Source organism: Populus euphratica, unplaced genomic scaffold (assembly GCF_000495115.2).
Source record: "Populus euphratica unplaced genomic scaffold, PopEup_1.0 scaffold336.1, whole genome shotgun sequence".
NCBI classification, from domain to species: domain Eukaryota; kingdom Viridiplantae; phylum Streptophyta; class Magnoliopsida; order Malpighiales; family Salicaceae; genus Populus; species Populus euphratica.
In genome coordinates, this window is record NW_011500225.1 from 201,267 (window position 1) to 214,892 (window position 13,626).

Consider the following 13,626-nt stretch of genomic DNA (forward strand, 5'->3'; position numbering starts at 1 on the left):
AACCAAGCATTAGACATCAAACAACACCAACTTATACACCACGGCTGAATGGTGTAGCTGAGAGAAAGAATCAAACGATTCTTGACATGGCAAGAAGTCTACTCAAAGCAAAAAAACTACCTAAACAATATTGGGCTGAAGTTGTATCATGTGTAGTGTATCTACTGAATCGCTACCCAACTAGAAGTTTGCAAGCTGTCACTTCATAAGAAGCATGAAGTGGTCACAAACCAAGTGTTACTCATCTTTGAGTCTTTGATTGTATGGCATATGTAAAGATCCCAGATGCAAGAAGGATCAAACTCAATGATAAAAGTGAGAAATGCATCTTTGTCGGATACAATGATAGAAGGATGGGATACAAGCTGTATAATCCCATCACAAAGAAGGTAATTATGAGTAGAGATATTATCTTTGAAGAAGATAAAACTTGACAATGGAATGCTGACTAAGAAACAATCAAATAGATCAGCACTGATTTGATCCTTTAAGATGAAGAAGTACCAACAGTACTTGCAGAAGGTCCGATATTATCAGCAGATGAGCCACAAAGTTCAAACATAGATTCCCTGTATTCAACAGGAGAAACACATCAGAATTATCATCAACACCATTATCAGCATCCTTATTAGATGGACCAAAAAGGATGAAAAATCTAGAAGAGCTATATGATGCCACTCAAATCATGAAAGATACAACTCTATTTTGTTTTTTTGCAGATAATAACCTATTTAGCTTTAATGAAGCTATCACAGAAAAGATTTTTGCAGATAATGACCTATTTAACTTTAATGAAGCTATCACAGAAAAGAAATGGATAGAAGCAATGGATGAAGAAATACATGCCATTAAGAAGAATGATACCTGAAAGTTGACTTATCTACTAGAAAACAAGAAAGCAATAGGTGTCAAATGGATTTATAAGAAAAAGAAGAATGCAAAAGAAGAAGTGCAAAGATACAAAGCAAGATTAGTGGTAAAAGGCTACACACAATGAAAAGGCATTGACTATGGAGGAGTATTTGCTCCAGTAACCCGGCTAGAGACAATCAGACTGATGATCTCACTGGTTGTACAACATAGATGGAAGATCTATCAACTCGATATGAAGTCAGCATTTCTGAATGGCTTCCTAGAAGAAGAGATCTATGTTGAACAACCACTTGGATATATTGAAACTGAAAATGAAGGCAAAATATATAAGTTGAAGAAAGCCCTTTACGGTTTGAAGCAAGCTTCACATGCTTGGAATACTAGAATTGACAGGTATTTTCAAGATAATGGATTTGAAAAATGTCCATATGAACACACAATATATGTGAAGAAAAAAAACAGATGACATCATATTATTTGCGTGCTTATATGTTGATGACTTGATATTCACCTGCAACAAACCTACCATGTTTGAAGACTTTAAGAAAAGCATGGTACATGAGTTTGAGATGACAAACATTGGTCTGATGACACATTTTCTTAGCTTATAAGTGGTGTAGAAAGAAGAAGGGATTTTTGTATCCCAAAGCAGTTATGCCAAAGATATTCTTGCAAGGTTCAAGATGAAAAGTTGCAATCTGGTATCAACTCCAGTTGAGAATGGAGTGGAATTGAAGAAGAGTAAAGTTGAAAATATTGATCCAACTTACTTTAAAAACTTAGTAGGAAGTTTAAGGTACTAGATCAGAGCAGATATATGAAGACACTAGACCAGTCTCACTTAAATGTAGTCAAAAGAATTCTTTGCTACATCAAAGGCATAATAAATAAAGGTATGTTTTATACCTCAAGTAAAAACTTCAATCTTGTTGGCTACTTGAATAGTGATTGGGATAGAGATCTAGATGAAAGGAAAAACACAACAGAGTTTGTCTTTTTCATGGGAGATATATCTTTCACATGGTCATCCAGAAAGCAATCGATAGTAACATTATCAAGCTGTGAAGCTGAGTATGTTGTTGTCAACTAACTATATGCCATTTAATATGGTCAAGGAATATGTTGAAGTTTTTGGGATTTCCTCAAGAAAATCCTACAGAGATATATATTGATAATCGATCAGCGATTGCATTGGCAAAGAACCCGATGTATCATGAAAGAAGTAAACACATTGATACACATCATCACTTTATCCAATAGTATGTAAAGAATAAAGAAGTCGAACTAATATACTGCAAAATAAATAATCAAGTTGTAGATATTTTTACAAAGCTATTAAAAAGAGAAATCTTTATCAGATTGAAGTTCATGCTTTGCATGACACCTCTTGATTGAGTTTAAAAGGGAGATTTGTTGTATTAAACTCAATCTAGAAGGTCAAAGAAGGCAACCACTAGCTGTCACCGCCCAACTACCAGCCACCAGCCACCAACTATATGTCGCCAGTCGCCTTTACACTTAAAGTTTGATTTTTTTTTACTTTTAATTTGTGTATAAATAAGCAGTTAAGATATACAATTATGCGTGGAAAGATTTGAGAGAAACACTACAAAGAAAAAAAGTAAGAGAAGGCGTGTATTGAGCTTTTGTTTAATTAATTGTAAGCTTTTGTTCTTGAAATAAAATAATATATTTTATCCCCTTTGAGTATTTTAAAATCACCACTAGTGGTTTCTCCCACCAACAGCTATTACATGGGTACCAATAGATTTTAGATTTTTTTTTAATTTACCAGTCAATTCTTTTTAATTATCTCTGCAATTTCAATCGAATATGTTTATGTAATCTCCATCTCTTCTGTCCTTGGAATGAGATGTATGTCGTATTCCATCGTAAACTTGAAGCAATTACAGAAATATTTGAACACAAACAGATTTAATAGGGCCCTTCAACAGTCGATCATTCAACCATTTTCGACAGATTTCATTTCTTATCATACACTACTTTGTAAGCATTGAACATGCTTGAAACTTTTATCACTAGCATATATAAAACAGGTCAAGTGCTGCTTCAAAGAGAAATAACTGTTAAAAAAGACTTCTTCCAAGTACCACCCCAGAAACTATATACATTGTCTAAACACTTCGCGAAATTTCTGATGCTGCAATGCAATTTACACATGCAAAACGTAAGCTGAACTAAGCTGTGCCAATTCTGCATTAACGAAGTTTATATGACGTCAAATAAGTTGCACCCTGTAGACCAGATCTCGGCTGCACTGAGGAGGTTGTGATTAACCTGAAGTCTGTGCACCTCTTGTATCGACACTCATGCAAATTCCAACATCTCCCAAATAGAGCTGGTTTAAAATGCACGGATCACCATTGCTAGAAAAGACATGATTGATAACTTTCTGCTACATTTCTGAATCTTCAACTTCAGTTTTTGACACGAAGCTGGGAAACGCCAAAGTTAAATCCCTGGAGGGGAAAAAAAAGAGGAGTGCGTAGAGTTAATAACTTGAATTTCGGAGCTACATTCTAGACTGATCGTACTATAGTAACCAGGTTGTGAACAATTCACAAACTGAGTGAACTTGTTACTCACTTTAAATGAGGTAGAGTCATGTTCTTTATAAGAGAAGGGTTCTTCGACACAAATTCCTTCCACTCGTCAGGATCGATTTTTCCATCACCTTTCAAATCTGCATCACGAAATGTCTGTGGAAAAACTCAAGAAAAAAATTAGAATAATGAACCGAATAAGCATGAACAAGGAAGTTTGACACAGAAAAAAGAAATTGTACCTTGTCGACAATTTTTTCAACAAAGTCATCGGACAGCAGTAGATCAGATTCATGCAGAAGTGCCATTACCATCTCCTTCAACTGTTAAATAACTTGAAATTATGAGCCAGAATTCACATTCGGAAACAGATATACAATGCTGGATCATTATTTTGATTTTTCATTACATTCCTCTTAATTCTCTGATGGTATATATTGTCATACTATAGCCACTTCTGGATTAGTAATGGGGAATTTTTAACAGAAAGAACAAAACAATAAACCTAAAACATGTCCACAATCATCAGCATGCATCACTATATGGTATGTAAAAGAGAAATGGTATAGAAATGAATTGCAGTACTCGCCTCTTCTCGTTCAATGAAACCAGTTCGCCGTAAATCATATAATCTGAAAGCAACTACAGAAACTTCTCCGCTCATTAGTAATTTATTCAGTAGCATGTGCAAAAAATGGTTGAGTGACTAACTTCCAGTTTTTATGGTGTATAGAAGTCCCAATTGACATGCAAAAGAAAACATGTGTGTGAGAACTCATTCCTACTTGTATTTCATCCTAGACAAACATTATCCGTACAATGGATCTTGTCTTCAACTGGTGCATTTGGATGAAAGACACCCAAAGATCGAACAAATTCTCCGAACTCAATTACTCCATTGCGCTTGACATCAAATAAATAAAAAGTCTGCAGAAGTATGGCAAGGCGAAGCAACTTAGGAAAAAGGGAAAATGCCATGGAATCAGGTAACTATTGCTATATTATTGGAAAAAGGTTGCACTACATACCCTGTCTGCAAAAAGGTTCCTCTTGTTTTTGTTCCTGAATAGTGCAAGCTGAAGTTCTTCCTGATGAGAAGAAAGAGCCATTTGAATGATATCAGCACAAATTAATTAAGTCCTAATTGCAAACATACTTAGATCAAAATACTCCATAAACCACTTCAAATCCCACCGAATACCCTTACCTTGTGAATAAGCCCATCATCAATGACTGAACTGCTTAGTTTCTTAAAGAGTTCATACAAGGCCTCTACTTCGCTAACTGTAACTGCAATACAAAATTATTTCACATTTCATCAGTCAGCTCACACAGTTAACAGTTGTTTTTGAACTTGATACCAAATAATATTTTTAGCAGGAAATACAACCAAAATAGGCGGGCAGTAACTAGCTGAAACTCAAACTAGTGATTAGGAACAGCATCATTGTTTTTCTTTCTTTCCTTTTCCCTGACAACATGACTTCCATGCTTCTTATGCCTTTCAGTGCCAATAAAATTGTCTTTTGTTTTAGTGACCAACCACACCGAAGGTTGGTGACACAAACCGTCCCATCTACTACACACTCCAACAAACTGAACTTCATGTCTGACAACTAGTTTAATCTGCACGATAGATTACCTACTAAGATGTCCTAAGATAAGACTAGAAACAACACTAGTCGAAAAATAGCTGGAACATATTGAAGCATAGCTAGGAATTAATAGGGGCAATTTACACCCAGGAATTTGCAACAATGAGCCTTTCGACAAAGCATACTCACAGGGTGTTTCAGCAGCAAGAACTGTTGGCTCCTCGTACCCAGGTGTCTTTTTAGTTCTCTTTGAATGGTAGCAACCCATGAAGACAACTAGCACCAGTCACTCATAAGAATTCTTGGCAATCAGAAGGATCATGCCAATTGTACTACTTTAAAACACCACCTAGTAATTCACAAAGTTATAGATTGAATTAATGACTGAGCTTGATTATGTGCTGTCTTTTACAAACTCGCAAAGATAAACGGTCAAATTTCAACCACTGAGACCAAGAACACAGAAGGAAGACAGAAATCTAGTCATGATGAGCTATAATTTCCCATCGAAATTTAAACTAATCCACTATTTCCAAGAAAGATTATTACAATGACAGTAGCTGGTAAAGGGAATAGACTCTAATCATCCAATAAACTAAGCATTTTTTGCAAATATAGGCACAAGCTGACATTATATTTAAAGCAGAACCGTACTATTTAGTCAACATGCAAATGCATCAGTTATTGTGGTTGCAGATATGTGCTTAAGTTTAATATTGACATGAAAGTTGCTCAACCATATCCAAGACGTCAGCTAATAATTAGTACACACTGACATCGGGCTTCAAAGATAAGCAAGGTTCTGTTAAGCAGTTCAAGATTCAACGGATTGATTTCAGAGGCCAGTTGATTCACAAATTATCGAAGTTCAGGACAAGAATGGTTATAACTATCATTGCAGCTATCTCTTCAGTAAAAAAAGAGGAAAAACTCATTATCGAATGAGAAGCATCAGCATAATACTATGAGAATTTGTATGATAGGTCTACCAAATACCACCTACATATTCTCCAACCTCACAGTCAGGCCACCAGTGAAGCCATGCAAGCGGCTGCCATTTAAACTAGACTTGTGACATACCAACAGTCTCTAATGCCCATGGACACTTTGAAAGCTGTCTCTGATACTCAAGAACATAAATTAATATGAAGCATGGAAGAAAATTCAGAACCATCCAACACCACAATGAATTTTGCAAATATTATGGTACCTGATACCAACAAAGCCTACAAGCGTGTATGACCTTTCCTTATTAAAAAATTAAAGATGATTTGGAAGGGAACTATCAAGTTGTAGATTAAGCAACAATAAACAAAACAAATAAATAAACTAGTAAACCACCCTTTCCCTCCACCATTCTAATAGACTTTTATCATATTTTATGAGGGAGAGGAGTTTCACTAAGCCTGACGATGCTATCCAAATTCCATTCCAATCATCTCCCAGCTTGGCTCGACAGCTCCGATTTTCGAGGCTCAAAAATCTTTCTACCAGAGGGAAAAAGATGCCACCAACTAAAAATTCATGATTGATACCGTAAGAAATGAATTCTAACATTTCAAATCCAACCTTTTCCTTTTATGTGATCAGTAAACTTATAGTTCAAGCACTATCTAGGGGTGAACATATCTTAGATAAGGGATGAAATACTCTAATTTTCTATTGTTTTCCATAAACAATGCAAGAAAACATTCAAAGTAAAAAAACCGATACATCACATGCTTATTTAAGTAAAACAATAATGTCTTCATTAGCTGGGACCACAGGCCTAGAACAGCCACATGACCTGGTTGAAAACGATCTAATCATTTCCAGGGGATGCAGAGTAATTATCCTTAGTTTTCTCAGCAACCACACCGTGGAAGTAATGGATCCGGTCAAAATGTGATTCATCTCTAAGTATATAGTTCAAAGAAAAATTTTTAGTGCTGAATTTAAAAGTCAGGTTATGACAATAAATATAGTCAATTCTCTCAAAAGAAAGGAATGAAGATTTCTGGATGCTCACTGAAAAAACCAAAAATGACAATGATAAATTCTTTCCATGATTCAAAACTTACAAACCCATAACCTACTGTTCCTGCTTGGTTGCTGAGAAAATGTAGGAATGGTCAAGAAACACCGACTCTAAAAGAAACAACCAGAAGAACTGCATTAACACACAGAAAATCCTCTTCCCTTCTCTCCCTTGACAAGCAGAAGAAAAACGAAAACACTGACAGCAAAGCAGAGAACCAACCAACCGAAATTCCATCAACTGCGTACAAGCCATGCAGCCAAGACAAACCATTTCCAGCCGAAGAAGTTGTGTAATGAAAGAGAGAATAGTACTAACCTTTGTGAGTGTCTTTTGTGCAACGTTGGAAAGTATGAGAGACAGCACTTTGATCTGTGCTTTTCAGCTGTCAGTTTTCTTTACATGAACAGTGTAAGATATCCAGGATCTTGCGTTTCTTGTGGCTTTAGCTTTTTCTCAGCTTCCCTCTCTCTCTTTATATGAGATTTCTGTCTCTATCAATCTATTATTAATTACTATTTTGTTTTCAACGTTCACTTTCAGGTCCCCATTTTACGTGCATTGCATCTTTAAAATAAGGGAAATGCATAATTTTAGAGAACATCTCAGGAAAAAAACTAAACTCCCTATGCAAATTCCGTGCTTTAATTGCCAACAATTTGCAGAGATCACACATAAATTTATGTCACCATCATATTAAAAGAAACCAAAACGGCAGAGGTTTTGCTGTAGTTATTTTACTGTAGCTTTATATTGGAACTGTAGACTGGATTATAAAATTATGATTTTGTCCTTATCAATAAATCATTATTGGTCTTGGCAGCGGGGTATAATCATCTTTTTGTTTATGTCTGCATAGCAAAAAGACTGATGTATCTTTTGAGGCTAAAAATAATGCACCAGCAGCGGGGCAGTATTCCTTCTCTATTTTAGAAGGAGAATACAATTATCAAAATACTCCTAACATCAAATTGCCTTATACTTGGATCAATGAGGAATTTTTTTGTTTTTTTTTTTTTATGATTTTGTTTGGTTTTGTTTTTTTTTTATTTATTATTGAGTCTAACTAGAGATATTTTAATATTTTAATATATATAAAACATTATTTAATTTTAAAATGTAAGTTGCGACAACTTGTGTTCTTTAAATGATAGATGTAATGTCGTTTGATGATTAAACTCCAACTTCCATGACAACATCTTAATCCTCATGGTGTCTCCTTCATTAATAGTTGGTGTGTGTGGCTAAAATATATCAAGTTTTGTATTGATGACTATTTTTTTCTTTCATCTCTCCTTTGAGATTTTAAAGTCTTTCCCTGTACATTTTCAAAGTAGCCCTTTGATTTTATTTTTCTCTCAGATTGGTCCTTGTTTTTTTATTACTATTTTTTATTTTAAATAATTCATAGAATTCAGATCCTCATTAGATTTTTTTTTCACTTTCATATTTAATCCCTATTTTTCTGATGAATTTTGATTTGTTAATCATTCTCTTAATTGAATTGTGTTTCCAATTATATCTCTCAATGTTTTATATAATTTTTGTAATTGAGTTATCTTTCCAATTGCATCTCTTGATATTTTATATAATTCTTTTAATTGAATTATTTTTTCAATTGTGTTCCTTAATGCTTTATCTTATTTTATTTTATATAAGATTAGGTCCTTATTCTTTTAATTGCTATTTATTTTATTTTATTTTGTTGATTTGTTCTTTTCGATGTGCATGATGTCAAGGTTATGGCGGAGCAGATTGGTCTTTCAATAAGGAAGCTCCCAAAAGATACTTCACTTTACCCAATTATGGGTCAAACCAAAACCAAGAAACTTTTCCTTACTTGATTGAAGGCCAAACACAATGTCACCGTACTCTGAGACAACATCATGCAATTCTTCACTAGAAAGACGCGGGGATGCAACATCTTTTTCAACTCTGCCAACAAAGAAATCTTTTCTATTCTTTCTGTACCTGTGATTAAGTGGCAAGAAGTGACAGTGACAGTAAAAAAAAAAGCTTTACCTCCATTTGCTAGCGTGAATGCCTTATTGTTTTCCATGCAGTATGGACATGAGAGTTTTTCATGCGTGCTCCAACCAGAAAGCATTCCATAAGCTGGAAAATCATTGATAGTCCACATCAAAGCCACCCTCATAAGGAAATTTTGTTTCCTCAATATATCATAAGTCAGAGCTTTGAAGGACCACAATTGCGCCAACTCATCAATCAACGGTCGAAGACAAACATCTATATTCCGCCCCGGGTTGCTTGGACCGGGTATGACAGTAGATAAAAACATGAACTCCGGCTCATACACATTCCCGGTGGCAAGTTATAAACTATGAGGATGACCGACCAACAAGAAAAAGGAGCAGCAAATGACCCAAATGGGTTGAATTCGTCTGTACACAACCTAAGACGCACATTCCTTGATTCAGCTAAAAAGTGAGGATGAACACTGTTAAAGCATTTCCACACTTCGCCGTTAGAAGGATGAACCATCACTCCATCAACCGCATGGTGTGTTTGGTGCCATGTCATGTGCTCAGCAGTACTTGGTGACATGAATAACCTCTATACTCTAGGTATGATCAGGAAGTATCTAAGTTTTTTATATGCCAATAGAGTATTTCCCCTACCAGTTCTAGGATTGTAACGGGAATGCCCGCATGTCATGCACTCGGTCATCTCAGCATTTTCAAGGTAGTATAACATGCAGAAGTTAGGGCACATGTCAATTTTCTGGTATCTTAAACCGAGGGGTTTCATCATGGACTTCGTAGCATAGAAGTTCTCTTTCAGCCTGTTCTCTTCAGGTAAAATGCTTCTTGCCCATTCAATAATCTTGTCATACCCGGCCTCACTCAACCCGTGCTCTGACTTGATGGTGAACACTTGTGCTACAACCGATAATTTACTGTGGTTCGTGTAGTCATCCCATAATGGTTCGTCAGAATCTTTCAACAAATCAAAAAACCTAGCTGCATCTACATTAGGTTCTTCTTCTATGATTGGACATTGAATGACATTACCTTGATTCATTCTCATTGCATCTATAACCATGTTTCTGTAAGGATTAGTGTTGTCATTCTCGTTGCTAGCACTAGAAGTAGACCCAACCATTGTTTCTTCCATTCTCCTCTCACTAACATATACTTCTCCATGTGCATACTAACACTGGTAATTCTCCATAAACCCTTTGTGTAGAAGATGCATCATTACAACATCTGGATGCAGATACTTTTTATTTTGACACTTCTTGCATAGACACTAATACTGCCTCCAGTAAAATTTTTAGGAATAGATGTTGCGAAATTAATAAAACCCTGAACCCCATTACAATAATCCATCCTCCGCAATCCTTGGGGTGAATCTCGATACATCCATGAATGATCATCCATGATTTATATCGAACCTCTATAAAATTATGATGACATAATGTATTAATTAACTAAGTTAGGTAAATAAACTTGCAAAAATATTACTTTACCTCGAGATTATCCAACAAACCAATCACAACTTCTCATAAGTATTAAATATTCATTATCATTTATCAACGTCCATACAAATTAAAATATATAAATTTACAGAAATTACCACTCCACAATATTATTGACAAAACTTTAAACGGACCTAATAAGTAAGCTATTAATTATTTTAAAATAGCACATGTACTTCGGTAGTTCCATAAAGTTTTAACAATTTACAAACAAATACAATCTTACAAAATCTAAAACAAACCATAACAAGTATAAAATTATACATTCATATACTACAAGTTTGTTTGGGAAATAACAATAAAACATGTACATTTACTAACAAAATACATATACTAAAAAAATGATAAAATTGACATTTAATTAAATGTTAAGATTTAAAAAGAAAGAATTACTTATAAAAATTGATAAAATCCATCGGTAAATCAGAACACGGATGTTGTGACCACAAAACTTCAAGAAATATAACTTGTTGTGCTGATATGAGGGAGATTTTTGTTTGGGGGGGATGGGGGGCTGCTTGTTTCCAGATGGGGAGAGTTGGGATTAGGAAGAAGAAGGAGAAATAGGGGAGGAGAGGGTCGGTATCGTGTATATATATATTAACTTTTCCCGATGGTTTCACCGACGGACAATCAGTCGGTGAAACCATCGATGATTCTGATGAAATAATCGACATGTCACCGTACGGATCTGCCATTTCAAATCCATCAATGAATCCGTCAGCAATATAAACTGCGGTCACTGTACGGGCTGTCCTTTTGAATCCATCGGTGATTCTGTTTGAAAAAATAACCCGCCAAAACCTCCACGTCAGCGACCCGTTTTTTTTACAACAAAAACATTTCCGTCCATAATTAAGTCGGTAACTACCGATGAAAATTATTCATCTGTAGTTACTGACTGAATTACGGATGGAATAATGGCCGTTAGTAATGTCGACCTCAAATTACCGATAAAAATATTCCGTTGGTAAATCCGTTGCTATTTAGCGAATTTCTGGTAGTGAATTGAAGGGCTGTAGGTGGTGGTGGTTGATTGAGTTTTCCACAACAGGAAGTTTAATAAACTTATTTATGAACAAATAAGTTAGAGTTGAGCTAAAAAAAATCTATTAACGTGAACAACTAAGAACTAATAATTTTTGACTTAATTGTTGTACAAGACTCAAATTTTATTAGATAATTCTAGATACTTAGTTCTATAGGAGAAGTGGTTGTTATAACCAGTAGAGCTCTAGATGACCCTCAAATTAGAATTGGAAAATGCTAAAATAAGCAATTCTTTTTTTTTTTCAATTTAAATTTAAATTTATGTTGTGTTTCATTTTGGATTTTAAAGAGTTGTAAACCTCTTAAAAGAGAAATTCCTGAGATAATTATTCATTCTTAATTATGTGAAATCCCTTTTCATCCGTTTTCTTGCTTGTTGTCTTTTGTGTGTTGTGTTCCTATCCATGCCTAGCTGTCATGACTAGTAAAGACTATCTCAAGGAGTGATGATGGATTGGCAAGCAACAAGGCTCGCACCTTGAAACTTACTGCCAGAATCCACTATGCACACTTGTTGGTTAACATTTCAAAGGTTCTCATAGCCCGTCTTCAAGTTATATGTCCTGATCGGCCATTGCTAAATAAGGAAGGTTCCCTTCAAAGTTTCTAAATGCATGGTTAAACCCATGTTTGATCTGTACTGTCTAACTAAATTATATAATCTCTAAATGGATTGCTTCAATTTACATATTCAGATTATATATAAAGTATGTGATTCTATGAAATGGCCTCTATGATGCTATTACATGGGTACCGATAGATTTTAGTTTTTTTTTTAAATTTATTAGTCAATTCTCTTTAATTATCTCTGCAATTTCAATCGAATATGTTTATGTAATCCCCATCTCTTTTGTCTTTAGAATGAGATGTATGTCGTATTCTGTTGGGAAAACTAGGAACAACCGGACATCAATTTACTCGGTTTAATTCAGCGAAATACAATTCACAAGTCCTAATTCTTTCCCTCTTTGTGCAGTAAATACAGAATAAAACAATAACCAAATATAATGCAAATAATCATAAAATTAACACCAAGATTTTTAACGTGGAAAACTCGATGCGGGAAAAACCACGGGACCATAGTCAACCTAAAAACTTCCACTATCAACAAATAATGGGTTCACAATTATTCTTTCTTAGATTCAACTAAGGGATAAAACATATTTATCATCAAGAACAACTTATTCTCGGATTACAACAAGATTAAAGGAGAATTATTTGAGAAAAACTCACAATACTGATAGCCCCATTTTCTGTCAAAACAACCAGCTTCCACATCACCAATCTTTGATCCAATCGTCCAAAATGAAGAGTAACGTGTCTAGAAGTTTCTATCAAAATCTCAGTCCGATCCAACGGTGAACGAGCTGGAAATCGAAGGAAGAACACAAGCTACTGTGCTGCCTCTTCTTCTCCTTTTCTCTCTCGGTTTTCTTCTCCTCTCTTCTGTATTTCACCCTGCTGCTACAGTACCCAAACCATTTAATTTTTAAAGAGGGTCAGCTGCCTCTCTCCTTAATCAATATGGTGGTCCCACCATCACATGGTGTGGGACCATACACAACAAATCTTCCCCTTACGCACCATGTGAGGAATTCGCCATACCGGCGATCAACATGTAAGCTTCAATTTAGGAGGCTCTAACAAGCCTGCTTCCCTTCTGCAAAACTCAAACTTCTCTCTCGGTAGAGGTTTGGTCATCATGTTTGACATGTTGTCATCAGTATGGATCTTTTCAACAACGAATAATTTCATCTCCATAGCATCTCGAATCCATTGATATCTCACCTCAATGTGCTTTGATCGAGAGTGAAAAGTAAGATGCTTACTGAGATGGATTGCATTTTGACTATCGCAGTGCAATACAAAGTTCTCTTGAACTAGGCCAAGTTCATGCAAGAACTTCTTCATCCATAACAACTCTTTACCCCCTTTTGGTAAGAGCAATATATTCAGCCTATATAGTGGATGATGCAACATATTTTTGCAACCTTGATTGTAATGCGACCGATCCCCTTGTAAACTTCC

The 13,626-nt window shown here is 35.3% G+C and overlaps 1 protein-coding gene across 1 annotated transcript in view; it reads right to left on the reverse strand.

The window, feature by feature from the left end:
- LOC105112368 (calcineurin B-like protein 4) overlaps positions 1–5,346 on the reverse strand; it is an 11,678-nt gene extending 6,332 nt beyond the window's left edge. The window contains exons 1-8 of the mRNA XM_011008061.1: positions 5,222–5,346; positions 4,645–4,727; positions 4,466–4,525; positions 4,256–4,364; positions 4,027–4,079; positions 3,680–3,760; positions 3,481–3,593; positions 3,284–3,353 (exon numbers count right to left, since the gene is read on the reverse strand). Of these exons, the coding sequence (XP_011006363.1) occupies positions 3,290–3,353; positions 3,481–3,593; positions 3,680–3,760; positions 4,027–4,079; positions 4,256–4,364; positions 4,466–4,525; positions 4,645–4,727; positions 5,222–5,300 (642 nt within the window). The 5' untranslated portion in view covers positions 5,301–5,346 and the 3' untranslated portion in view covers positions 3,284–3,289. The remainder of the gene's footprint in view (positions 1–3,283; positions 3,354–3,480; positions 3,594–3,679; positions 3,761–4,026; positions 4,080–4,255; positions 4,365–4,465; positions 4,526–4,644; positions 4,728–5,221) is intronic.
- Positions 5,347–13,626: the final 8,280 nt, after the last annotated feature.